Source organism: Thermobia domestica, chromosome 15 (genome assembly GCF_964235325.1).
Source record: "Thermobia domestica chromosome 15, izTheDome1.hap1.1, whole genome shotgun sequence".
In the NCBI taxonomy this organism is placed as follows: Eukaryota; Metazoa; Arthropoda; class Insecta; order Zygentoma; family Lepismatidae; genus Thermobia; species Thermobia domestica.
In genome coordinates this window covers 121,846,630-121,873,735 of record NC_137468.1, presented here as the reverse complement: position 1 = coordinate 121,873,735, position 27,106 = coordinate 121,846,630, and the positions used below count along the sequence as shown (strand labels likewise).

The 27,106-nt window shown below is 36.6% G+C and overlaps 1 protein-coding gene across 1 annotated transcript in view; it reads left to right on the top strand.

The window, feature by feature from the left end:
• LOC145671221 (facilitated trehalose transporter Tret1-like) overlaps nucleotides 1–27,106 on the top strand; it is a 587,170-nt gene that overhangs the window by 52,663 nt on the left and 507,401 nt on the right. Inside the window, exon 2 of the mRNA XM_081740103.1 lies at nucleotides 13,479–13,581. Within this exon, the coding sequence (XP_081596229.1) occupies nucleotides 13,479–13,581 (103 nt within the window). The remainder of the gene's footprint in view (nucleotides 1–13,478; nucleotides 13,582–27,106) is intronic.

Below are 27,106 nucleotides of genomic sequence, written 5' to 3'. Positions count from 1 at the left end.
AAACAAACAATCATTTTTTCAAAACGATCAATAACAAACGAAAAAGAAACGATTGGCTTGTGTTTCGAATCGAAATTTCAAAGGGTGGCTATTTTAAGTTACCCCTCATGTTTTTTTTTTAATATTATTGTACGTTTTTCGAAACAAACGATTTTTCTTCAAAACAACCAATAACAAACAAGAAACTAACGACTGGCTTCAGTTGTGAGTCGACATTTACTAGAGAGCCAAGCGGGAAATTGCTAACCCCCAAATTTTATTTAGTGAAAATCTCCGTAACTTTTTCGAAACAAACGATTTTTTCTTCAAAACAATAAATAACAAACGAAAAACAAACGATTGGCTTCGGTTTCGAATCGAAATTCGAAAGTGGGGGATAGTGTGAATTTGCCCCCTCCAACATTAGTTTTTGAATATTTCTGTACCATTTCCGAAACAAGCGATTTTTTCTTCAAAACAATCAATAACAAACCAGAAACAAACGATTGGCTTCGGTTTCGAATCGAAATTTTAAAGTGGGGGCTAGTGTGAAGTTGGCCCCAACTTTATTTTTTTGAATATTTCTGTACGGTTTTCGAAAAAACGATTTTTTCTTCAAAACAATCAATAACAAACCAGAAACAAACGATTGGCTTCGGTTTCGAATCGAAATTTCAAAGTGGGGGCTAGTGTGATGTTGCCCCCCCAAACTTTATTTTGTGAGTATGTCGGTATGTCTTTCGAAACCAACGATCAGTTCTTCAAAACAATCAATAACAAACGAAAAAGAAACGATTGGTTTGTGTTTCGAATCGAAATTTGAAAGTGGGGGCTAGTGTGAAGGTGCCCCCATGTTTTTTTTAATATTACTGTACGTTTTTCGAAACAAACGATTTTTTCTTCAAAACAACCAATAACAAACGAGAAACTAACGATTGGCTTCAATTCTGAGTCGACATTTAATACTAGAGAGCCAAGCGGGAAATTGCTAACCCCCAAATTTTATTTAGTGAAAATCTCCGTAACTTTTTCGAAACAAACGATTTTTTTCTTCAAAACAATCAATAACGAACGAAAAACAAACGATTGGCATTAGTGGCACCGAAATTTGAAAGTGCGGGAGTAGCGTGAAGCTGGCCCCCCCAAGTTTATTTTGTGAATATGTCCGTACGTTTTTCGAAACAAACGATTTTTTCTTCAAAACAATCAATAACAAACGTAAAACAAACGATTGGCCTCGGTTTCGAATCGAAATTTTAAAGTGGGGGGGCTAGTGTAAAGTTGGCCCCCAGCATTATTTTTTGAATATTTTTGTGCGTTTTTCGAAACAAACGATTTTTTCTTCAAAACAATCAATAACAAACGAAAAACAATCGATTGGCTTTAGTTTCGAATCGAAATTTGAAAGTGGGGGGGGGAGCAAGTTCACATACGTCTCACATTGGGATATATAGAAAAGATTCTACGCCTGTACACCTTATTTTTGGATAAATTAGAAAGTTGTCCATCACTTCTGTGTAATGCATATACTATAAAAATGTACAGCAAGAATGACTGAAAAAAATTAAATAAATGTATCGAGTGGGATTGGAACCCTGTTAAAAAGTATTGCATCAACCCAAAAATAGACTACTTAACACGCATAGCTATCGGAATAACTAGAGAACGCTCCTTCAGTTGCATTGATAGATAACGAACTCCTTAACAACCCTTGTTATTATGACGATCTTCGTTTTTAGTTGAAAAGTTTGTGTTTTAAAAAAAAAAGAGAAAATAGTTTGCTGCATTAAGCTAAGGTACTGTTTTGTACTAGAAGTATCGTTATTAGAAGTAACAAAAGAAGAACTGAGAATTTAAAACAGCGAACTATGAGCTGTGTTCATAAGTCTTGTTTCTTTTTTCATTCCTTCCCCTCCTCTCAATCAGAATGCGTTGTTGCCAAACTTAGAATTTTAAGGGACTTGGAAAAATTCGGGCATGCAATTATATTTTGGAGAAGTGTACATTCTTCTATCACTAGTAAAGAAGTTTCTACAATTTGGATAAACAAGAAGGGGTGATTTCAAAGTTTGGTTTTCGAACATTTGTAATGCGACATCTTCATAGTGATGTCAACCGGCTCGGCTCGGCCCGAGCCGACTCGGTTGCAAAAAGCCATCGGCTCAGCTCAGGTGACTAATCGGCTCGAATCGGGTGAGCCACGGCTTTGTTCGGTTTGGCAATTCCTGAGCCATGGGCTCGGTTTGGTTAGGCGAAATTGAGTCATCGTCTCGAGCCGGCTTGGTTTGCGATGGGCCATCAGCTCGCTTTGGCTCGGCTCGGCTCAGCTCAAGTGAGACATTGGCTCGATCCGGCTCGGTATGTTATCTGTTGGCTCGGCTGAATTCTCGGCACGGCTCGGTGGTGACTGAGCCGTGAGAATCAGGGTTGAAAAAAAACATGATTTTTTTTTAAAAATCAAAAAGAACGTTTTTTATGTTTAAAACATGTTTTTTTGTTTAAAACGTTTTAAACGTTTAAAACAAAGTACTTTGTTTTAAACAAAAAAAAAACATGTTTAAAGTGTTTATTTTGTTTAAAACAATAATCTAAATACGCATATATATTACATTTTTACACTCTTAGGTATTGCTTGCCATCTATATTCAACCGCTAGATCAAATTTCGGGATCTTCCCTAATCTCGATCCGCCCAAATGTTCAATTCCGGAGAAAGAAATCGGGATTTTCCCGATCTCCGTTCACGGAATATGTAGTTTAGTTTCTTTGTGTTACGTTCTACTGGTAGTCTGCATTCTTAATCTTTAAACGCCCATTGACGCAACTGCTGTGTCAGGGCTCTAAACTTCAATGGCTCAGTCTTAAACATCAAATTAAGGCTGGAAGATGGTTTTGGTACCAATTTATTCCTGAAAGATGTAGCTTTGCTGGTGTGCATTTTGTGTATATGGGAAGAGGGTAAATATCGTGTTTTTTTCAACAGTTTTTTTTTTGGGCCATTCCCCCTCTTAGGGGATAGATTCATAAAAAATGTTACGTGAAGCAATGAAGTAGGCCACTACATGGTAATAACGCGTATTTGTACTTCTTGCTTATATGGGGGAGAAGGGAGGGGGCAAAGTTAGCCAATTTATGGAGTTTAAGTTTGTTGACGTAAAAATCATTTATTTTTACAACAAACATCAATAGCTCAGTCCTTAATTAAGCTAGAAAGATGATTTGGTACCAAAGTATTTTTGAGGGATGAACCTTTCCGTTAGTTGCATTTTATGTATATAGGGGCTACGTTGTACGGCCGAGAAAGGGAGGATGAAGTTCGTTTTTTAATTTTTCATCAATTTTTTTCATCAGGTTTTGGCGGGTATTCCTCCCCCTTTGTGGTACATCCATAAAAATTGGTATGTGAAACAATGAAATAGTCCCCTACATGATAGTAACCTGTATGTGTACTTGTTGTTTATAGAGGAAGAGGGGGTCAAATTTGGTTAATTTACATTCATTTTCGGGACGGTCCCATATAACACAAGATATGTTTCACTGAAGTGGTCTAGAAGCATAATTCTTGTTCGTATACATGATGTGTGCAGCAAAAATGATTTGCATATGGACGTGATACTACTGGGGGAGGGGAGAGAATGTCTAATTCAATGAATGTTTTCTGCGCATATATATATATATATATATATATATATATATATATATATATATTTGAAAATATTTCCACATAAAACGAATTCATTACGCAATGGCAGCAATGGCTACCATTTCTTACATTATGTGGTCTACATATTCATCATTTTGCCAGCGTAGGGTGTCTGCAAGGGTTGCCAGGGCCCCGCAAAGTCAATATTTTCATATTTTTAATGTTTTTTTCTTATGTCGGTGCTTTTTCTACGAATACGGCGGGAATTTCACGAATGTTACCTCATTGGAATTTGTGGTCTATAAGCTTTCCAATGGTACATAACTCATGACTCTGTGATAATTAGGGAGGTCACCAGAGCCCCGAACGTGAGAGTCTACCATTTTGTTAAAATCCTTGGCGGGCGTCTAGAGTTAATTGTGTTGTTATGCCGTAGACATTAATCATTATTAGCTAACCATGTTGCAGATAGAGATGTATCTTGAAAACTGTTTAGTTAAAATATGTCATTTGCTCCTTGTCGGCTAGTCACTGCTCTTTTCTATGAGTTGTATTGTATTTGTCAGAGCATTTCTTCTAGCTTATGATGTGAGAACTCTTCATTATTATGGAAATGATAGTGATCAAAAAATACCCAAGTTTTGAATTTGTGAATTTGGATCTTAAAATAGTGTAACAGGTCATTCAATAAGTCCGTAGGATAAGTAAGAAAAAAAGAAAATTTTGACAAAACTCGATTTCATTATTCAACATAGTTGCCTTCGAGGGCGATACAACGAGTATAGCGGTTTTCCAACTTTTCGATATCAGTTTTATAGTACGATTTCTCTTTCTCGTCAAAATAGCCTCAGTTTCAGCGATGACTTCATCATTGGACTTAAATTTCTTTCCAGCAAGCATTCTCTTCAGATCTGAAAACAGGAAAAAGTCGCTGGGGGCTAAATCTGGAGAATATGGTGGTTGGGTAAGCAATTCGAAGCCCAATTCATTCAATTTTGCCATCGTTTTCATCGATCTGTGACATGGTACATTGTCTTGGTGAAACAACTTTTTTTTTTTTTTTTTTTTGCAAATGTGGCCGTTTCTTTGCGATTTCAGCCTTCAATCGATCCAAAAGTGCACAGTAATGGTCGCTGTTGATGGTGGTTCTTTTTTGGAGATAGTCGATGAATATTATTCCGTTCGCATCCCAAAATACAGACGCCATCACCTTACTGGCCGACTGTTGCGTCTTTGCTCGCTTTGGATTCGGTTCGTCGACTGCTGTCCACTCAGCTGACAGTCTTTTGGATTCTGGTGTGTAATAGTGAAGCCATGTTTCATCCATTGTCACATATCGACGATAGAATTCCCTTTTATTGAGGTTTAACACCGCCAAACACTCCTCTGAAGCATCGATTCGTTGTTGTTTTTGGTCGAGTGTGAGCTCACGCGGCACCCACTTTGCACAGAGCTTTCGCATACCCAAATGTTCGTGTAAAATGGTAAAAACACTACCATCTGATATCTTTACAATGTCAGCTAGCTCACGCACTTTCAATTTGAGATCGTTCATAACCAATTTGTGGATTTTTTTATTTTAATGTTTTCTGGAATAACAGCCTCATTTGGGCGTCCACTATGCTCTGCATCATTTGTGCTGGTATGACCACGTTTAAATTCAGCAATCCACTTCTCTACCATTTGTCTCGATGGAGCAGAGTTCGGATAATGTTTATCAAGCCATTGTTTGGTTTCCACTGTAGTTTTTTTTTTTCATAAAAAAGCAATGCTTTATTACAACTCGAAATTCACTTTTGTCCATTGTTTTTGCACTAACACAAGTTGCTTCACACAAAAAGCTATAACTCACGAATCAATAGTCAGATTGCTGTCAAATGTATACACGTATCGTTTGAAGGTTAGTACTAAATAAAAATCATATGGAAAAAAGTCTAGTAACGCCATCTCTGTGTCATCCTATGGACTTTTTGAATGGACTGTTATAGTGTGTTTAACCTCCGTTATTCTTGGAAGTTAAGAAATGTTGAAATACTTCATTTGAATTTCTGTTGGTTTAGTTATACGCACATTGATGTGCAGAATTTCGTTCAGTAATTGCTGTTATAATAAGAATATAACTCTGCTTGTAATTTACTCCATGCACAAATCCTGCGGAGGATGGGTTGTTTGTTAGAAAATTAAATTAACTTACTCAATCTGATATTTTAGTTGTTTTAAATATGTTCAACCACCATCGAAAAAAAAACACGTTTAAAACATTTTGTTTAAAACGTTTAAAACAAACTGAAGAAAACAACAGCCCTCGTTTTAAACATGTTTTAAACACTTGTTTTAAACATTTTGTTTTAAACATATCAACCCTGGTGAGAATAGCCGTTCGAGCCATTCACAACACTATCATATTCGAATTTTATATAGTTCAGAACTTCGTTCATTTTTTACCATCAATATTTTTTTTGTAAAATTCAAATAAACGAGGAAGAGTCGTTTCAAAATTTGGTTAATTAGATCACCTGTAGTGCGACAATCTTCAAATTCGAATTTTAATTAGCTCATAATTTTGTCCGAATTCGTGTATATTTTTGTACCATGAAGAAAAACAATTCTACCTTTTAAATAAACGGAGGAGGACGATTTTAACTGTCCGTATAATTGAAAGGTACAAAATTTTTACCTCGTGACACAAAAATGTAGAAAACCGGAAAATTTTTCAGTTAATTAAATTTGAGAACGAATTTGAGCATATTACACTGCAGGTGTTAGAAGCGGCCAAATTTTGAAATAATTCTATGTTGTTTGTTTGAATGGTATAAAATATTTTGCTAGTGGTAAAAGAATGTACAAAAAATTTATAGAATTCTAAGCTTGTTAGAATTCGAATTCGAAGACGTCGCACTACATGTGATCTATGTGGCTAAGATTTAAAATAACCCAGCTTAGTTTATTTAAATGTTACAAAAAATCGGACAAAAGTATGAGTTAATGAAATTTGGAATTTGAATTATGTTGAACTAAAGGTAATCGAATTGACCAAATTTTTAAGTGACGCTCTCTTGTTTATTTGAATGGTACATTTTTTCATTGTGTTAAAAAATATACGAAGTCCTGAGCTAGTTCGAATTGGAATATGATGCCACACTACAGCTGTTGGAAGTTAACAAATTTTGAAAATACTCTCCTTGTTTATTTCACTGGAATACGTTTTTTCTTGCTGGTACAAAAATGTATAGAAACAAGAAAAAATCTGAATAATTAAAATTCGAAATTGAAGATTGGCTCAACAGGTGACCGAAGTGGCCGAATTTTGAGATGGCCCTCCCTCGTTTATTTCAATGGTACAAAATATTTTCTGGGTGGAGAAAAATGGACCAAAACTCGACAAAATTCCGAGCTACTTAAAATTCAAATTTGAAGATGTCACACTGTATGTGATCGAAGTGTCCCAAATTTTGAAATGGCCCTCCCTCGTTTATTTGAATGATAGAAAATATTTACTTGGGTGGACAAAATGGACAAATTTCTGAGCTAGTTCAAATTCGAATTTGAGGATGTCGCACTACAACTAAATGGTTTGGTCAAATTTTCAAATGGCCCTTCCTCGTTTATTTGAATGGTACGGTATTTTTTGTTGGGTGGACGAAAATGGACAAAAATTGGACAAAATTCTGAGTTAATTAAAATTCGAATTTGAAGATGTCGCATTGCAACTAAATGGTTTGGCCAAATTTTGAAATGGCCCTCCCTTTTATTTGAATGGTACAAAATATTTTCTTAGGTGGACAAAAATTGACAAAAATTGGACAAAATTCTCAGCTAGTCTAAATTCGAATTTCAAGATGACGCACTACAGATGATCGAAGTGGCCCAAATTTTAAAATGGCCCTCCCTCGTTTATTTGAAGGGTACACAATTTTTTCTTGGGTGGACAAAAATGGATAAAAATTGGGCAAACTTCTGAGCTACTTAAAATTCAAATTTGAAGATGTCGCACTACAACTAAATGGACCCGGTAGAATGAGATATTTTTTAAAGACATGCTTAGTTTATTAGATATCGTCATGATACTCGTAGGATATATTAATGGGCTACCAAGATTTATTTTAAGATACTTTGCGTCTATCTACTAGCAGTGTTTCCGAGTACAGAAAATTTTAATTCCCGATTTTAAGTGAAAAATTCATAAAATATTTCACGTTTCCCTCTTGTTGCCTGCATTAGAACAAACGAATCAGTATCTGAAAGCTTTATCCTTGGGGTCACGGGCTATATTTTTGTGACCATTCTATATACTCCCAGGTCCTTGGTTCAATTCTCCTTAACGTTATTGGAAACAAATTTTATCATTACTTTCTTTGTTCTACATATGCATTGTTTATAGGAACAGGAATCGTAATGTTTGATTGTCATTTCCTTTAAATTTTCCAATTTACCTCAAGGAGTGAGTGGCTCAAGAAGAGAGGAAATAGATAACGGTTAGATGACGAATACATTTCAGTTTCACCCAAACATGGAAATTACGTAAACACTTCGTTCTCTTCCTGACGCAAAGGCATCGGATGACTAGTCAAGAAAACGCAAAAACAACTCAAGGTTATGTTGCACGACCAGTGCATACCTGACCTAGTTTGCAACAAACAGGATATTGGCCCGATATGAATCAAAAGATACCACAATCCAGGAAATTTCAGTATGATGATATCAGAAATATTCAGCCAAGAGTAATGGGATGCTTCCGATCAATTGAGATACCATCTCCCGAATATCATGGAATATCTATAATTAAGAATTTCTCAATAATTACTCGAATTTAAGACTTGCTCGAATCTAAGACGCAACCCGATTTCGCTGGGTTAAATTAACGAAAAATAGTAGACCTAATATGTTCCGCTTTTACTATTACTAAAGAGCTCTTTGATATTGGTCATTTTCGATTATTATTATATCTCTCTGTCCCTTCCCCATGTTGCGGGGCACGGCGTCGGAAGCATCATTGTTCATCTCAGCGACCCCAAAAACAGAAGTGTCACTTTTCATTTCCAAAACTATAGATTCGACACTAATATCGGTCATTTTCCATCATTTTTAAATGTCTCTTCCTCTCCTTTAAGTTACACATCAAAGTAATATGACAAAAACCATCTCAGATTCGAACTTCATCTAGGTTGATGAAAATTTAATCGAGATCGGTCAGATGGTTGAAAATTTGATCATCTCCTCCTCCCTCTCCCCTACGTTGCATCGTCAAAGTTAAATGATAAAAGTTATCTCAGGCTCGAATGTCATGTATGTTGAAAATTTTATCGAGATCAGTTAAATGATAATAATTATCCCAGGCCCGAATGTCATGTATGTTGAAAATTTGATTTATTTTCCTTTACATATATATGTCCTCCTTTCCCTCCCCTACATTGTGCAGTCAAAGTAAAGTGACGAAAACAGCATAATTTAAAGATTTATCTATGTTGAAAGTTTGATCGAGATCGGTCGGGTGGTTCAAGAGTTACTGTTTTATTTATTTTTTATAATTACCCTTCCTCTCCTCCCCTAAGTACTACCGTCAAAGTGAATAGGCATCAACACTTCCAGGCATGAACTGCATCTACGTCAAAAATTTGATCGTGATCGGTCTGGTAGTTCAAGAGATTAAGAGTCACAAACATAGTCAACTTGGATCTGAAGTTTTTTGTTCACAGACACCGCTATTAATATATAGATGTTTACTTTTTGTCATGGCCCTTTTCGCATCGAATGACCGATTACAGATAAATGAATGGAATTTAATGAACAGTTCTTCTTAAATGAATTCATAAATTTAATATTCCTTGTACATTTCATGGTATGGTGCATTCCGAGCATGTTTTTCTACCTTTCAAATTTCACAGTGATAACATGTATGTGCCTACTGTTTACTTGGTAAATTTACACCATGTAAGCCTACTGTTCTTAATGTGAGTTGTGAGTACAATTGGCTTTTGAAATTATAAGTTGTTTAGTCTCGAGTCTCGATAGTTTATGGATAAATGCTTACAGTTTATATCGACTATTACTCGTGAGTTCAAGTGCAAAGATTTAGGTTTGAAAAGGTAATCTCATATCTCATAATGTAATAACCAACATGAAATGATAACCGTGGGAAAAGGATACAGGAGTTTCAAAACCAGCATACAAATCAACCAAATTAGGAGGAAGCTCCTTACTGTATCATACATAATATTGTCAAATGATGCTGGAATTCCGTGTTAGAACCAGCAAAGAAGTCCATGAAATGTATCTTGAATTCTTTGCTGAAATCAGCAAAGAAGTGCATCAAAAGAATCTGGAATTCTTTCCTGGTATCAGCATATAAATCCACAAAAGCATGCTAGAATTTCTTGGTAGAACCAACATAAAGTCCAACAAAGCATGCTAGAATTTTTCGCTAGGACCAACATAGAAATCCATCAAAAATGTTGGAATTCTTTGCTGGAACTAGAACATATATTCACCAAAGGATGCAAGAGTATCTTTTTAGAACTAGCATACAATCCAGCAAAACATAGTAGGACTCCTAACTAAAACCGGCCTAAAAGTCTAGAAAAGCATACTAAAATTCTTTGCTGGAATTAGCTAGAAATACATCAAATAGAGCGGGAGAATTTAGCACACGTAGTGGAAGTAGCCCCAATTACCAGGGAAAGTGTTAGATCTTTTCGCTGGTCCAGCAACAAATCATTGCTGGATTTCTGGAACTCTTTTGCTGGAGAAACTGCAGTTCAGTGTGATCCAGCAATAATTTTCCAGCAAACATTTCAACCTGGGTGGTGTTGTGAGCTCAAAATAGCTCTGTGTAAAGAACTGCTGTCATTAGAATTTCTATTTTCAACCGTTTGTCTCGTAAACTTCCTGCTGTGACTTAGTATTTCCATCAAAGTCGCTGGATATCTTAATTATTTATTGCAGTATAGTCATTATTAAACTGTAACTGATGAATCTGAAGTCTTCTAATCTTTTCATGACTCGTAGGCCTATAATTCTTTTCATTGGCTTCCATCCAAACCGACAGTCGCAAATTCGAATCGCGAATGAAATTTCGTGTAGATTGAAGTAATCATGTTTCTTCACAGCACAGTGTTCTACCAGTGACAACAAAATGAAGAACATATGCCATACAATGAGTATACACCGTTCTAGGATTCTCCTGTTTTAGCAACAAATCATTATACTAAATATTTGCTCTTCACATTAGCCCTGTCAAATAAATACCCAATAAGCTTGTCAATAGATAGTCCAATATTGCTGAGCTCTTGTTTTATAACTATCAGCATGTCTTTTCCTGTGGTCTTGTGAACAGTAATTAGCTTAACTAAGCTTTCAGAAACAAACGTTTTATATATATATATATATATATATATATATATATATATATATATATATATATCGTAAAACTACGCACAGTTGATCTAGAATTCACACATACTGAGGGGAATCTACTTGCAAACTATAAATTCCAGCAGACAGAACTTTACTAACAATAGTTTCCTCAAAATGTTTTCCTAATACTGTATAATTATTCCCATATTAACGAAAGATTTTGAAGGAAATGTAATTGTGGAACCGCATCTAAAGAGTGCTCTTTGACTTTCTTCTTCATTTTTCTTTTCTTTTCTGACTATGTTCTGTGCACAATTCAAGATGCTTTTTTAACAATGGATCATATTCACCAATTATCAGCACCAACTCTAAGAAGTTTCCATAGTTTACACTGCTGTCGGAAGAGCTCCCTCGTGACTAAGCGGTTAGGGGTTTGGCGTGGGAGACCTTGGTTCGATTCCCAGCGGGAGCCTATGTGGTTTGGATTCCACGTTAATCAGTAGGTCCACGTCTCATATAGCCTCCCTGCTGAAAGGGGCGATAAACTGAAATCAAATCAAATCAAATCAACTTGTGTGAGAAAGACTGTAGGCACTTTCCATTTTACCATGGTACGAAATACCCTGAAGAGCGATGAACAAAACAACATGAATTATTCGCTGAACAACCCGACGCCTTTCTTCTGTTTCCTTCTTGCGGACAGTTGCTAAGTTGGAATTCAGAAGCGAACCGACGTCTCCACTGCGTTTGGCGGATGTGAGAGCAAAAACGGAATACTTGTGATTTGCACATACTTCGTATTTCTCTATGTTGGTTGGAAAATGATGTTTTTGACTCAAATATAGTAACAAAATAAATACTAAAGTCATTGGAGAATACCATACGAACATTTTTGGTTTCAGTATTATAGGACCACAACTAGTTAAACTAAATCTCCATGTGGAAGAACGCGGTAGTAACTTTTGTACGATCAATGGAAATTTTGTACCCTTGTCACTGACAGACTGTATAGGATGGTTTTCAAGAAACGCAAATTTACAGGCGCAGTAAATTCTTTCGTTTCTATCAGGTGCAGTAAATTGTCCTAGGTTGTGTATAGCATTTTCAACGTCATCATGTGTTGAACTCACAGAGAGGCAACCATGTTGATCCTCTGCTCCGATTTCAGAATATTCTGTTGTGGATGCAGAAGAAATCCGCTGGTCGCCCACATTTTCGGCTACCGAGACTTCTTTGTCATCTGAAGAGGGGTTCGATTTCTTTGGCAAAATGATAGGATTGTTAGCTGAAACAAGAATAGAAAACGGAGTCTCTGACTGATGAACTATAACTGAATCAAAATTCACTCTGTCTGTCAAATTTAATTTATCAGACAGAAACCTGCGCTTCGCCTTGAGAAACACTTTCCTAAACTTCTCTGAATTACTTGCCGCTTCTACACTAAAAAAAGTTAATTTCCCTTATATCAACGGCAGACTGGCTAATTTCTCTTTTTCATCTCGCCCTATTCTGTGCTCCCGAATATTCTTTTCTTGACTATTATGCTGCTTTTCGAAGTGTCATCCATTATTTATAGCTGAACGAAAATTTTCTTGAATTCAATACAAGTAGGCCCATTCTATTGTGAAAAAAAGGCGGCATAAGAGGATGGAGCGCAGGCGGAGATGTCCGCGTCGCCACCCTATCCAGTACGACAATGGTTTTAGTGCCGTATTATAGATTTTATCTCCGACCTCATTCTTCTATTCCAGCTGGAAGTGTTAAAGATGTAGTACCACTTCCTCTTTCAATTTTGATCTCTATTGCGCAAAATTGGTAACATATACCTAGAGAAACTCATGGATTTCAGGTACCAAGGGAGTTTTTATCGCAGCTGCTACTCTTTTACTGAAACTGAAAATAGTAAGACTAGGATAACTTCGGGTTTGAATTTTTGTTCCTATATAGTAGTGATTGTCTGATATTGCGAAAAATTATTTTTGATATGAATTCAGTGTCCGAAAAGTAGTAGATTCAGTGTTACATGTATAACCTTATCCATCTCTTGCAGCCGGAAGTTATAAATCAACTACTTTCCGTTTCAATACTGAATGCGCATAGCTTGGAATCTACCATAGTTCCACAATTTGATATTAAACAGGAAGTTCTTTCTTACCGCTTCCGTGTCTGGAATTTCGAAACAGTATTGTGAAATAAACCTTTATGGCATACTATATTTTACTACACTATTTGAGTTCTCAAATCAACTCACAAGTCAGTTTTCATACTAATAGCTTAGACGACAAAGTGTTTCTTAATTTCATATAATAGTAAATCAAAAGCCAGAGAGACTAAATGCAATGCATATTAAAAAATCATATATTTACTAGTGAAGTTATGAGAAGCGTCTTGTTTCCAAGTAAATAATTTATTGATTTCAATTACCGATTCTTAAAGAGTTCTCACTTTTATATAAAGATGGCAGTTTCATCTTCTTAAACATCTGCATTTGTTTTCCCTTTCAGTCAACGAGATGCGAGATTGGAGAAGACAACAGGAAACGCTACTCTCCTCAATCTTCCTGTAACTTCCTCTTTCTCCAAGAACAAGCAGGCTACTCTAAGGCAGGTAAGTGCGAAGTTACGAATATAAACATTCATCATAGTTGAATTTATGATGCACGAAGATTATATATAAAAGAGAACAGATTGATTGCATCTTTACGATATGATCTTAAAAAAGTTCATTACACTAGGATCCTTTAAAGTACTCCCCTTGCATCTGAATGCTCTCGTCTCATATGCTTATTCAATTTGGAATACTACGTGAAGCCCAAGTTTTGAAACCTTGTTGAAAATATCCAACATACACTTTTTAAAGAACATCATCAGTGTTAAATTTGTGCACATCGAGTTGCTTTTCCACCTGAGGAAATAGCTAAAGGTTATATGTGGCAAATGTAGGCGAATACGTTTCGTGAGTTATACCTTTAAGCACTCATTCTCATTGATAGCAGGATGAATTACCAGAACGTACACAGTTTACCACCCACTATATGCAACTAAAACTACTAAGCTGAATTTTTGACGTAATGAACCTCTTAGTAATGTCGGATACAGTTTTTTCCAGTGGACGAGCATGGTCATACAAAATACCTTGCTTATTGAGTAAGACTTTTCTCCTAGTTTTCTATTTCGTCAGATTCTTTAGTTTCAAACTGTCGTCGTGTTTCCACTGGATGAAATTATAAAATTAGATCCCATCACACAGAATAAACCTGTATAAGGAACTGATTTACGCTTTAGACAGCATTTCTGTCGACGGCAAATTGGGCCTCAATTTTATATGTTGTCAGCACTAAATACATACAGTATTCACTTTTCTGTAACATTTCTGTACTCCAAACAGTTTCTTAGATCGGAATAAATAGCCTGTTCTGGATGGAGATTTCCCATCCTTTCTTAGTACAATGTTGATTGCATTGTTATTTGTCTCTGTTGACGCCGTAGATAAATGCGCCGTTCATGGTGTCCTTTGCATATTATATCCTGCAGTGTATTCTTTACGACATCAGTTCCATAGAGACTGAACCCAGATCTCTGCCACTTATCATTTTCCTGTGGTAACTGAAGGTCTACCTACTACCGCTAATGATTTAAATTAGGACGTGATGATTGGTCAACATTTCGAGATATCAGTGAGTCCCTTGTTGCTTTGTCCATATGTACTGCGATAAAACTGTTCACGCAGACTGCTTGTGGTTCCATTCCAGAGCGATAATCCAGGACTAGAAGTTCCATAGTAGTCTTCGGAAATCCATGATGCTATCCTGGCTTGTCAGTGTGCTCTTACTACATTTAACTAGCTCCACACTGATGAGCCTTCAACAGTTCTATATTCTGAGAGCTCCTGACCTGTATCATACTATACATGCATAGATTCAAATCTGAAATAACTGTTCCACTACTCAGTAGTCGAAATTACAAGAAGTATTTGGAGTGAAATTTATTGACTAAGTGACAACTACTAGGCTTCTTGTGTGCTCTACAGCAGTAAACTGGACCCTGGACTGAAACTCTACAATAGATTGAGCTGATTGAGCTGATACTATTCTTCTAGCCATTACTCTTTAAACTATTCCATCAAGTTTAATCTCTTTCATACTCAAATCGAGAGAAGCCCGTTAAGATTTGTGGCACTTAACATTGAGAAATATTATGCCTGCTTCATTGCTATTGAGTTCGTGTTATTCTTAGGTGAGTTGTCAATACAGCTCCACCCGCAGACCATATATCTTATAATACAATGCGCAACGTTTTTCTGAATATTACAGCTGTTTAAATATCTTTGAATCGAGGACACTTAACTCACCAATATCTGGTTCTTTCAATCTTGTAGACAAGATATCTACCAGTTACACGTATACTGCTTATACAAGTCGTGTCTGTAAACGCTTTGAGAATATGATGAACAAGACTTGGTATGGTATTTGAAGTAAATATCTGTCTTGAATAAATTTCATTGTGGTTTTGGATCAGCTTCTTAAAAAGATGGAAAGATTTTCTTAATAGATGAAATTCTGGCTGAATTAAATTTAGCTAGGGGCGAATAATTGTAGAATGAGAAACACAAACTTATTCTCCTTATATGGAACAAGCAGGAATTCCCACAAAAGTGCAAAGAATCAATCATTGTTCCAATTCACAAGAAAGGCGACAAAACTAATTGTAACACTTATCAAGAGATTCCTCTTCTGTCAACATCCTATAAAATCCTCTCAAACATTTTATTAGAAAGATTGACCCCATTCGCAGATGGAATTATTGGAGATTATCAGTGCGGATTTAGACGAAGTCGATCAACTATCTACTAAAAATTTACCATTCAACAAATACTCGAAAAGAATTGGGAATATAATACCTGGTACAGCCAGCCACAAAAGTAATTCCCCCTAAGCCCAGACCTGGACACTAATTCCATTACTTGGGGTCCAGATCTTTTGCAGCTGCAAGAACGCCTAGACAGATGCAACCCAACTTACACATAACTCTTCTCGAAACTGACAGCAGTTGGTAGCACTGAACCAAGTCTTTATGCAAGTAAAATTGTGAGTACATGACGTACGAAACACTTCTTCATTCTGAGATCAATCTCTCTGGTTCAGAGCGTGTTGTCCAATGAATATCATATGTTAATCTCAATCTTACTGTGTATGTAATGTATTTTTTCATTATATACTGTATATTATATAAAAAAGCACTGAACATATATGAAACAGAAAATGCTTCAAAGTAGTTGAAAATATCAAATCTGGAAATAACTTTGTAAATGATTGCCTCCATTGAGAGATCTTCCCCAATTCTCCTCATTCCAACATCTTTTTCTTTCTAGGGAAGAGAAGATCTTGCTTATCACACTGAGTATTCTATGAAATTGAAATTGAAACAGGAACACTTGAAAAAGTTTCAGCCTCGCCGGGATTCGAACCCAAGTCTACCGAAGAGAAGTTCAATCTGCTAACCACACACCTACCGCGCCACTTAAACTTCCTCCAAAACTAATAACTAGCTAAAATCGTTTCATGGAAAAATGTAAACAAGATACTCAAATATAACTAAAACAAACTAATATAAACAAAATATAAATAATAAAATATAAGCAACTTGTGTGAGGTTCCTAATGACTTGCTCGAGATTTCCTTGTTTAACTCAAAAACAAGTTATATACACGTTGCTCAATGAAGAAAGTACCACGAAATGTTGTTCAAGTTGAGCCTACGTCATCGGCAGAGCCGTGACTTGTGGGGGGAAACTGCCCCCAGAGAAGGCTCCTGCCGTTCGAGAGGGCCCATTTTCAGACAAAATTTTCTTACTCCATATACGATACGAACATGAAATTAGAAATAAAGCATTAAATAGGGTCGCTACATTACATAAACCAAGCAGCACACAAAAGGTAAATAGAACAGAAATGAGTCGTGGTCCCATTTGAGTAATATTTATTTTTATGGCTTTGAGATTTATCAATATTGTCCCCTTAATAATTTTGCCATGTATGGAATGGGTACAGGGAGTAACTAACGGAACCGCAGACTGTGCCGTGCGGGAGGGCCCACAGGCTGCGGTGGGCCCATAAGGATTAAGAGAAAGTTGGAGAGAGGGGGCCCAATAATTTGAAATCAACTTTTTCTAGGGGCCCAAATAAGCTTATTAACGCTTGCCCCCCTAGAAAAGAGTTGAGTTTAACGTCCCATTCAGTAGCGAGGCTATATGATACGTGGACTTGGAATCCTACCTTATGAGCTCCTGGCGGGAATTGAACCCGGGTCTCCCACTCTAAAGCCCCCCCCCCCCCAGAAAAGAATGTAAGTTATGGCGCTGGTCATCAGTTGCAGGGATGGTCCCGATTTACATTACATTTCGTCTTTAATATAACTTCTAGTTTCCAAGGAAGAAAAGACGACAGAAATTATTTTCAGATTCTTAAAGTTGTATCAACACGTGTAGAAATAGACAGTTCTATGTTTATGATCCCTATTTACTAGTTTATTTTCTTATATTCATATGAGGAGTTTGTGGCAAATTTAGGCCACATGATCATGAGGCTGTTGATCATGAGGTGCAATCCATTAGGCGTGCGAATTCCTCTGAAGAACAAGGCCGGAATTTTCATTGTCCTCAGTATTTCTGTGTTCGTGTTCCTGTAGTATTTGGAATACGCCGGAAGCACATGAGGTGCCACTGGCGAACAATACTCCGGTTGGGGCGATTTCTTAAAAAAGAAATGTGAAAGCAGGAAACTCCCATTGCAGCTACTTGGGTTGAAATCTCGTCGTGGTAATTAGTAATTTTTCTGAATGGGAAGGCAATGTTTATATAATTAGTGTTGTAATTATGTTATTCTTTTATCATTATTATTATTATTATTATTATTATTATTATTATTATTATTATTATTATTATTATTATTATTATTATTATTATTACCACAATGGAAAGAAAAAGTAATATAGTCGAAGACATTCATAGGAACAGAAAAGATGTAGGGTATGTCAGATGTTTCTTAGGTTTACACACGAACTCAATAATATTATTACGTTTAGGATTTAGAGTATAAACATTTGTTAGCTGATAACAGTAATGGATTTTGTTTCGCCCTTCTTCTAAGTAGAAAGGTGAGGTGACATCTTAAATAGGATCATTCTCGTGATCAGCGATCCCTATTGTAAGTTCGATCACTATTTGCAATTTGTGCACAGCTACGAACAATTCTGTGGAATTCATTTCTGGGCCATATGCAGCAGTAAGGACTGTTTAACCCTTATGTGTTCATCAATTCTTGTCCAAACATGTTACTTGCCAGCCAGTTACGAAGGTTGATACAGATGACGTGATTTTGTGTTATTGGCGTTTCACTTGTAAAGGAAGTCGTCTCAACTCTTAGACACAGAGAAATTGAGTATTTTTCATGTTACTATACATCAGAAATATCAGTTTTGTAGATTGTGAAAATTTACTGAATTGCCAAACCGGGAATCGAACTCACGTCCCCAACATTACGAAACTAAAGCTTGAGCCACTACTATAAGACATCACTGTTCTGGGAGAAGGAAAAAATGAAGCTGAAGTCAATTCGGTAATTACACACTTTTACGAGTCCAGTGTAATAATGCTGTAACTTTCTGACTTCATTCATGATAAAATAGTAAAGTATTATGCAGAAAGAATAGTCCAGAGAAGTCAACTTCAAATTGACAACTCACATGTACGGAAGCGCTGCAATATGCTCTCGCCTCGGGCCATGATTTTTCATGGCACGGGATTGGACAGATAATTATATTGATTGGAATCTGGTGTTTCAGAGCACTGGATTATTTTTATGTTAATTAATTTAACGAACCTTCCTCAGTACCTTGTTTTCTATTTTTACGCCTTTTCCTCACTTCTACAGATTTTCCGCTAACTCTTGTAAAGGGATAAATTATAGAGATCGTTTAAATTTGCTCAATCAGAGTGCTCTTTTAACCGTATGAGACGATAACTGTTTGGGATAAGATAAAATGCGTTCGCCATGTAATTTTATAACAAAATGACGCGTGTCAATATATTTCGTTTCATAGTTCTCCTAGACTCACTTCCTAATGATCGACGACAGTTGCCACCTAAAATCATATAACTATCGCACTCAAGATTTTTCACTTCATGATGTTGAGGCAGAGGTTATTCTTGACCCCCAGGCCTCTCTTTAGGGACAATTCGTCAGGAAAACAGAATATATAATAATAACCGCATGCACATGAGTGCGATAGATCGTGTTCGTCCCTTCGCGATTCTCTGGAAGGAGCTTGGACGAATCGAAGGAGCGTGGACCAAAACGAAGTCCTCGCTGCGACACGGTGGTAACTTAAACACCCCGACGCGATATATCTGCTTCTCGACGAAACCCTGCCGGCAGTGGGATACTAGCGGCAATCCTTCGACTCGCCTCTATATTGACGATTGACGATTACCCGCAAGTGGGTCGCTAGGTTTTGGCGACGTTTACGGTATGGGGTAGGTCCATTTTTATATAGCCTCGCAGCTGAAAGGGACGTTAAACTCAAAATCAACACAACTCAACTCAACAAAAATACAGTGCTTCGCATCATATATCCATATATGCTTACAATGCGCTTTATAATACTTGTTAAAAGCTTGTTTATTATATGGAGCGCTTAGAGCGCAGGTCAATCAACTCATAAAAGTGTGAGAAAAATGGACATAAAATCTGTAATGTAAGTTTCCTTATATTGGTCTACTTTGATTTGGGAGTTACAAATTTCATCCGCTTTTACACTGAGAAGTGTAAATAACTAGGCCATGATAATTTAATTGAAATTCATCGTAATTTTGCAATGACAAACACTTTACCATTTTATATCGTAAAGGCCAGATCCATCATTATTCTAACATACCATTTTATATGGTAAAGGCCAGATCCATCATGATTGTAACAGAGCGGTGCTTGAGGGATTGACCGTAGAAATACAAACTCCGATTAGTTAGAATTTGACAACCTGGTTTTATTACAAGTATAAACTCATTAGTCGGTAGAAAAGAGGACCTGGATTATGTGTCACAGTTCATGACGATGAGTTTTGGTTGGTCAGTGGTTCATGGTGTGTGGTGGATCGGAGTGGTTCATGGTGGGTAGTGGGTCAGAGTGGGCCAAGTTGGGTGTTGGATCATGGGTCGGAGTGGGTCGCGGTGAATGGTGGGTCAAGTTTTCATCCACGCCATCTCTGATCAAATCTGTAAAACCAAACCAAACAAAGATCAATACTATTACACAAAACGCTCAACAACTTAACTATTCTTGACAAACAATCGCATGATCCGAATAACTCTAATATATCCACAAATCGTTATTTGTCATATGTTTCCGAAATACGTCATGATCTTTGTGACAACCTGATATTTGAAATTTTGTTAATACGCAAAGTTCATTGATCTTATCCCTTATTCACTTATTCTCTTATGATTATCACAACCTTTAGCGTACTTCCCGTAGATATAGAAAGGTGAAATGTAGTATCAACGCTTGTTGTAGCGTGCAAGTAAACCAACGAAAAGCAACAGGATAATATTTCCATCCTCCAAACCCCCAAAAGTGGAGTGGGTTGATTATTCAAGAAAAAGACTTGAAATCCAATCAGAAAATTCATAAAATATAAAATATGTAGCCAAGTCTCGACTTTCTAATAATAATAATAATAATAATAATAATAATAATAATAATAATAATAATAATAATAATAATAATAATAATAATAATAATAATAATAATAATAATAAAGAAATAACAGAATTACAAAATGAATCACTAAACAATACCTTCCAATTAATAAAAAGTGATTGCACGACGACGGGTCGTAACTTTTGGGGGCGGTGGCCCGCTGCCCCGACCCTCAGGGAAGTTCCCCGCCGTTCAAGGGGTTTCCATTTTAAGAGAAAATTGTCTTATTCCATATACGATACGAAAATGAAAATATAAGTGAAGCATCAAAGAGGTTCACAACATTGCATAAACAGAATAGCACACTATAGGTAAATAAAACAATAGTGAGTCGTAGGCCCATTTCAGTAACAAAATTGTCTACTATTAGCGGCACTAGAAATAATATATATTCGTATAGTATTGCCAGATTTGTCAGTATGGGTCCCATTAATTAATTTGTCGTGGATGAAACGGGCCCAGAGGTGTAACTAACGACCCCGCAGACCTTGGTGTGCGCGAGATTCTAAGAGTTTCAGATATCCTCTGATCTTATTGGCCGATACAGATAGGACATCTAGAGTCATGACCTACATATAGTAGAAATTAAGGCAAACTGTTGTCGGCCCTCGTGGCCCAGTGTTCTAGGACAAAGTTCTAATAATGAAAATACTTTTTGGCGTGAGTTCAAACCTTGCCCAAGGACTTCTTTAAATTTTCATAACACTTTTTTCATTAAAATAAGCTACCAGTTTTACTATACGGATCCATAGTAAAAGTAATAATAATAATAATAATAATAATAATAATAATAATAATAATAATAATAATAGTAATAATAATAATAATTAGAAATAGTAGTGGTAGTAGTAGTAACATCGTTGATAGTAATTATATTGTTTATGTAGGATACTTGAAGAAAGTATTTGAAACTACACACAGCATTTGCATCGATTTTCTTCGTTTCGACTCGACTCGAATTGAAACTCGAGTCAAATTTTTCGAGTTGAGTTTCCGAGTCGAGCTCAAAGATGTCTGTCTCTGCATGATGCGTATAATTATTTCCGTTCCCTTTCCATTACCTGATATCTCTTTGAACTTAACATAAATGGAATTTCTGCAGATTTATCTCGTGGTTGTTTCTCTAAGTAACACTTTTTCCTCCAAGTGGAGGAATATCCTGGCATGTTATGTTTTCGGGTATGTATTTTCTATCATGTTGGTTGTCCAAATATCAGACATACAGTGAAATTATTCAGCTACTGGAAAAAGCTATCATTTCTTATATATCCAACCTCCAGTTTCTAATGTTGGTGGCTGGACAGCGAGACACAGAAATTATCGAGGTACAATAAGTTCTCTTGTTTCTCTGTTCCATATTACCCTTTACACTTACACTTTCACTATCCAGTGCACAGCAAGGCGAGTAAGGTTTATCCTTCCTGCCTCCTTTTTTAAAAATTGCCAATTATAATAAAGTTTATCGAAAACAATTCATCTCAACGATAAAGACTTTTACACATTCATTATTGCGATCTTAAAATAAACTTGACGCCTGTCGCCTATGCTAGCGATCTAATATAAGTTAATTTGAAGCCTTATGTATTTTTTTCGGTTCGGTAAATAAGTCCGAATTCATATTTGTTTCTATTGTTGCATCGACAAAAGTGAGTGCCAAATCGTTTCAGGTTCAGTCTTTGTGAGATTCCTAAAGATGCAAGGCCCTGCGCAGTCGCACACCACATGGGATGCCTCTGCACTAGAGGTCTACACGAGCTCGGGCCTACAAAGCATCTATCACTTCGGGCCCGAACAGGGCTCCGGCTGTGAATTTTTAAATATACAACTATATTTGTCGGGCTTTTTCGAGTCTAACTTTGAAAGCATACTGTAAAACGATAATATCAAAGCATCAAGCGCCACCTAAACGAACTACAAGAACTCTGGAGAAATCAAGCGTCTTTTTGGCCACATCTGGTCACTTTTCCGCACTATCCACCATAACATTTGAAAACAAGTTGTTTTTTTCATACATCCTACTGATGAACGAACGTTCACACGTATTTAGGGGGACATTGGTACGATGCAACTCTTCAAGGAGCACAACAAGAGTACTCCTAGAGAATGACTGAAACATCTTTATAATAGCATCTAGTGCTTTGTCTTGTTGCCAGACAGCCATTTGGGTTGCATGAAATGTATTTGTTTCAAGCCTTTCATCCTAGTTATCAATCGAGACACATATGTAGTGGATATGTTCGTTTGTTGTAATATCTAGTGTAATGACAGGACCATCTTGTTCATCTACTAGCTACTTAAGAATTTTCCGATCTGATGGCACTTTCCGAGTGGCTGGAAAAGGTGAAAAGGTTTCTATACTGTGATTGCAATTTATCCTTAAGCATGGAGCTCCTACTGTAGTATGACTTTGGAATCGTGGTTGATGATTCGTCGGTCACTCCTTATAGCTTTCCCAGACATTTGCAAACAACAGTATGCTGCCTTTGACTGCTGCTAAAAGTAGCTCCAGATGTAACCATCACAATATCAGTTTTAGAAAATTCTTATTTAGTTTCGGAGCTCTCATAGTACTTAGACAGTTGGGGTAATATTTAGCCTCAACGGAAATGAAGTCTATCAACCCAGCCAATCACATGCCAACTCTGTAAGGTTCAATCCATTTCAAATTACCCAGGCACTGATACCGATAATTTTTTATTTTTATGATTTTTTATCATGAGTTCCCTATAGCTAGCTAGTCACAAAACACTGTTTGAAAAGAAATTATACGTCATAGTTTTTTTCTGGCAGCCATTTTTCAAATGACAGTTGGGCAAATTTTCATTTAAAAAAACGTGGTTTAAGGAAACTTAAATGCTAAGCTATTGTTAAAGATATTAGAATAATTGAAAAACCAGTGTGTTCAGCATGAAATGAAGTCCAGGTATACATTATTTTAATATTTCTATCATGCAAGAAGATCAGACAAATTCTTTATTGTAAATACTCGGAAAAAATGTATCAATTGTTAATTTTGATGATAGTTTTATGAAGTAAAGGAGACTCACTAATGATATGCTATTTCTGTGTTGAATACTTATATAACTACCTGCAGTATAAGTTTTAGTCCTAAGAATGCACTCCTTTTTCTTCTAAAGCATTTCCAAAATGACCGAAAGTCTTTTAACGTCAATTTTCTGAGGTCAGTACCTAAAAAGGGACAATGAAAACAACTGAAAATTTTTGTAGAATGTTCTTTATACAAATAGAAATATCTCACAAAAAATTATGACTGAGACTTAACTACATTTAGAATAATAGAGCACGAATTTTAGTAAAAACGCTACCATTCTACACGCTTGAGAACTGCTAAGGTAGCAATTTCGGCTTGAAATTATACAATTGATATTGATCGAATGATGTTTAAATCATTACAGACAATAAATGATCAAACATTTCTACTTTTAAGTAACAATGAGCAGTGCTAACGTTAAGTGAGAGTTCTAATTCTCAAGACTAACTTATTGATACATTTTACTGTACTGCACTTGAGTACAGTATATGCACAATAATGTTTTTCTATGTATGTATATTTAAAACTTTAACTTCTTTCCAGCTACAATTTTCATTGCATGGTTTATCAATTATGTTGTATGTTTTACCAAACACTGTTTTCAGTTCCAATGGAGTCACTATTCGTACTACTTCCTTTGCAGACGCCCAAGCAGTATCATTTTTGGAAAGTTGAAAGGCAGTTTTTGGTCCAGAAGGGTGAAGGAAATGCACCAAAATATCATTGGGATAGGCGCAAACAAAACGAGAAGTTACGCGAGCTTCTCTTCAAAGACCTTACCCAAAACAGATCCTGGTTCCACAAGATATGTTCATATACTGGGGAGAGAATATTACTGGAGTTAAATATATATTTGCTTCTTCAGCTGATATTGAACAAATGAAAACAAAACTGACTGAGAGATTTGAATGTTCTTTACTGATGAAAGGAACAAGAAGCTATCACACATCCCCATATGTGACAATCAAATAAGATGTTTTATTACTTCGAAAGGCTCAAACTATGATGATCTTCTAACTTCTATACTTTTTACAAACGTATCATCTTTTACAAATAATAACTTTGATGCTTGTATATACACTATGTGATCAAAAGTATCCGGACACCCCCAAAACATACGTTTTTCATATTAGATGCATTGTGCTGCCACCTACTGCCAGGTACTCATTATCAGCGACCTCAGTAGTCATCAGATACCGTGAGAAAGCAGAATGGAGCGCTCCCCGGAACTCACGAACTTCGAACGTGGTCAGGTGATTGGGTGTCACTTGTGTCAAAAGTCTGTACGCGAGATTTCCACACTCCACATCTCTAGTGCCACTGTGTCTGATGTGATAATGAAGTGGAAACGTGAAGGGATACGTACATCACAAAAGCGTACAGACCGACCTCGTCTGTTGAATGACAGAGACCGCCGACAGTTGAAGAGGGTCATAAAGTGTAATAGGCACACATCTATCCAGACCATCACACAGGAATTCCAAACTGCATCAGGATACACTCCAAACTACACAGGTACTATGACAGTTAGACATAAGGTGAGAAAACTTGGATTTCATAGTCGAGCGGCTGCTCATAAGCCACACATCACGCAGGTAATTGCCAAACGACGCCTCGCTTGGTGTAAGGAGCGTAAACATTGGACAATTGAACAGTAGAAAAAGGTTGTGTGGAGTGACGAATCACGGTACACAATGTGGCGATTCGATGGCAGGGTATGGGTATGGCGAATGCCTGGTGAACGTCATCTGTCAGCGTGTGTAGTGCCAATACTAAAATTCGGATGTGGTGGTGTTATGGTGTGGTCGTGTTTTTCTTGGAGGGGGCTTGCACCCTTGTTGTTTTGCGTGGCACTTTCACAGCGCAGGCCTACATTGATGTTTTAAGCACCTTCTTGCTTCCCATTGTTGAAAAACAATTCGGGGTTGTCGATTGCATCTTTCAACACGATGGAGCACCTGTTCACACTGCACGGCCTCTGGCGGAGTGGTTACACGACCATAAGGTCTCTGTAAAAAACTGGCCTGCACATATCCTGACTTGAATCCTATAGAACACCTTTGGGATGTTTTGGAACGCCGACTTCGTGCTAGGCCTCACCGACCTACATCAATACCTCTCCTCAGTTTAGCACTCCGTGAAGAATGGGTTGTCATTCCCCAAGAAACCTTCCAGTACCTGATTGAAAGTATGCCTGCGAGAGTGGAAGCTGTCATAAATTCTAAGGGTGGGCCCATACCATATTTAATTCCAGCAGTATCGATGGAGGGCACCACGACCTTGTAAGTCATTTTCAGCCAGGTGTCCACATACTATTGATCACATAGTGTATAATGAAAAGTGGTGGTTTGGAAAAATTGAATTGAGGATAACAACGATATTTTGGTGCATTTCTATCACCCATCTGGATCTAGAACGGTCTTTCAACTTTCCATAAATGATATTACATTGGTGCCTGCAAAGGAAATAATACGAAACCTGACTCCATTGGAACTCACAACGCTACATAGAGAAACATTATTGTGTGCATACTGTACAATGTAGTACGGTACAATGTATCGGTAAGTTACGTTTAAGAATTAGATCTCTCACCTATTGTAAGCACTGCTCATTGTTATTTAAAACTAGAAATGTTTTATTGTTTATTGTCCAATATTTTAAACATCATTCGACCAATGTCAATTGTATAATTTCAAGCCCTGGTTTTCTACCTTGGCAGTGCACAAGTGCGTAGAATGGTAGCTTTTCTTACTGAAATTTACTGCTCTATTACTCTAAATGTAGGTGAGACTCAGTCATAATTTTTAATGAAATATTTGTATTTGTATAAAGAACATTCTGTAAAATTTTCAGTTGTTTTCATTCAGTCTCTTTTCAGATATTGACCTAAGAAAATTGACGTTATAAGACTTTCGATCATTTTGGAAAAGCTCTAGAAGAAACAGTTTTGCATTCTTAGTACTAAAACTTATACTGCAGCTAGTTATATAAGTATTCAACACAGAAGTAACATATCATTAGTAAGTCTCCTTTCCTCCATAAAACTAATGGTCTTCAAAATTAACGATTGATACATTTTTTCGAGAGTTTACAGTAAAGAATTTGATTAACTCTCCTGCATGATAGAAATATTAAAATAATGTATACCTGAAGTTCATTTTATGCTGAACACTGTTTTTTAATTATTCTGATAACTAAAATTAGCTTGGCAATTAAAGTTTCCGTAAACCACATTTTTCGCTAAAATTTCCCCAACCGCCATTTTAAAAATGGCTATCAAAAATAGGTATGGTACCGAGATCGAGACGGACTTTTACATACCGAGAC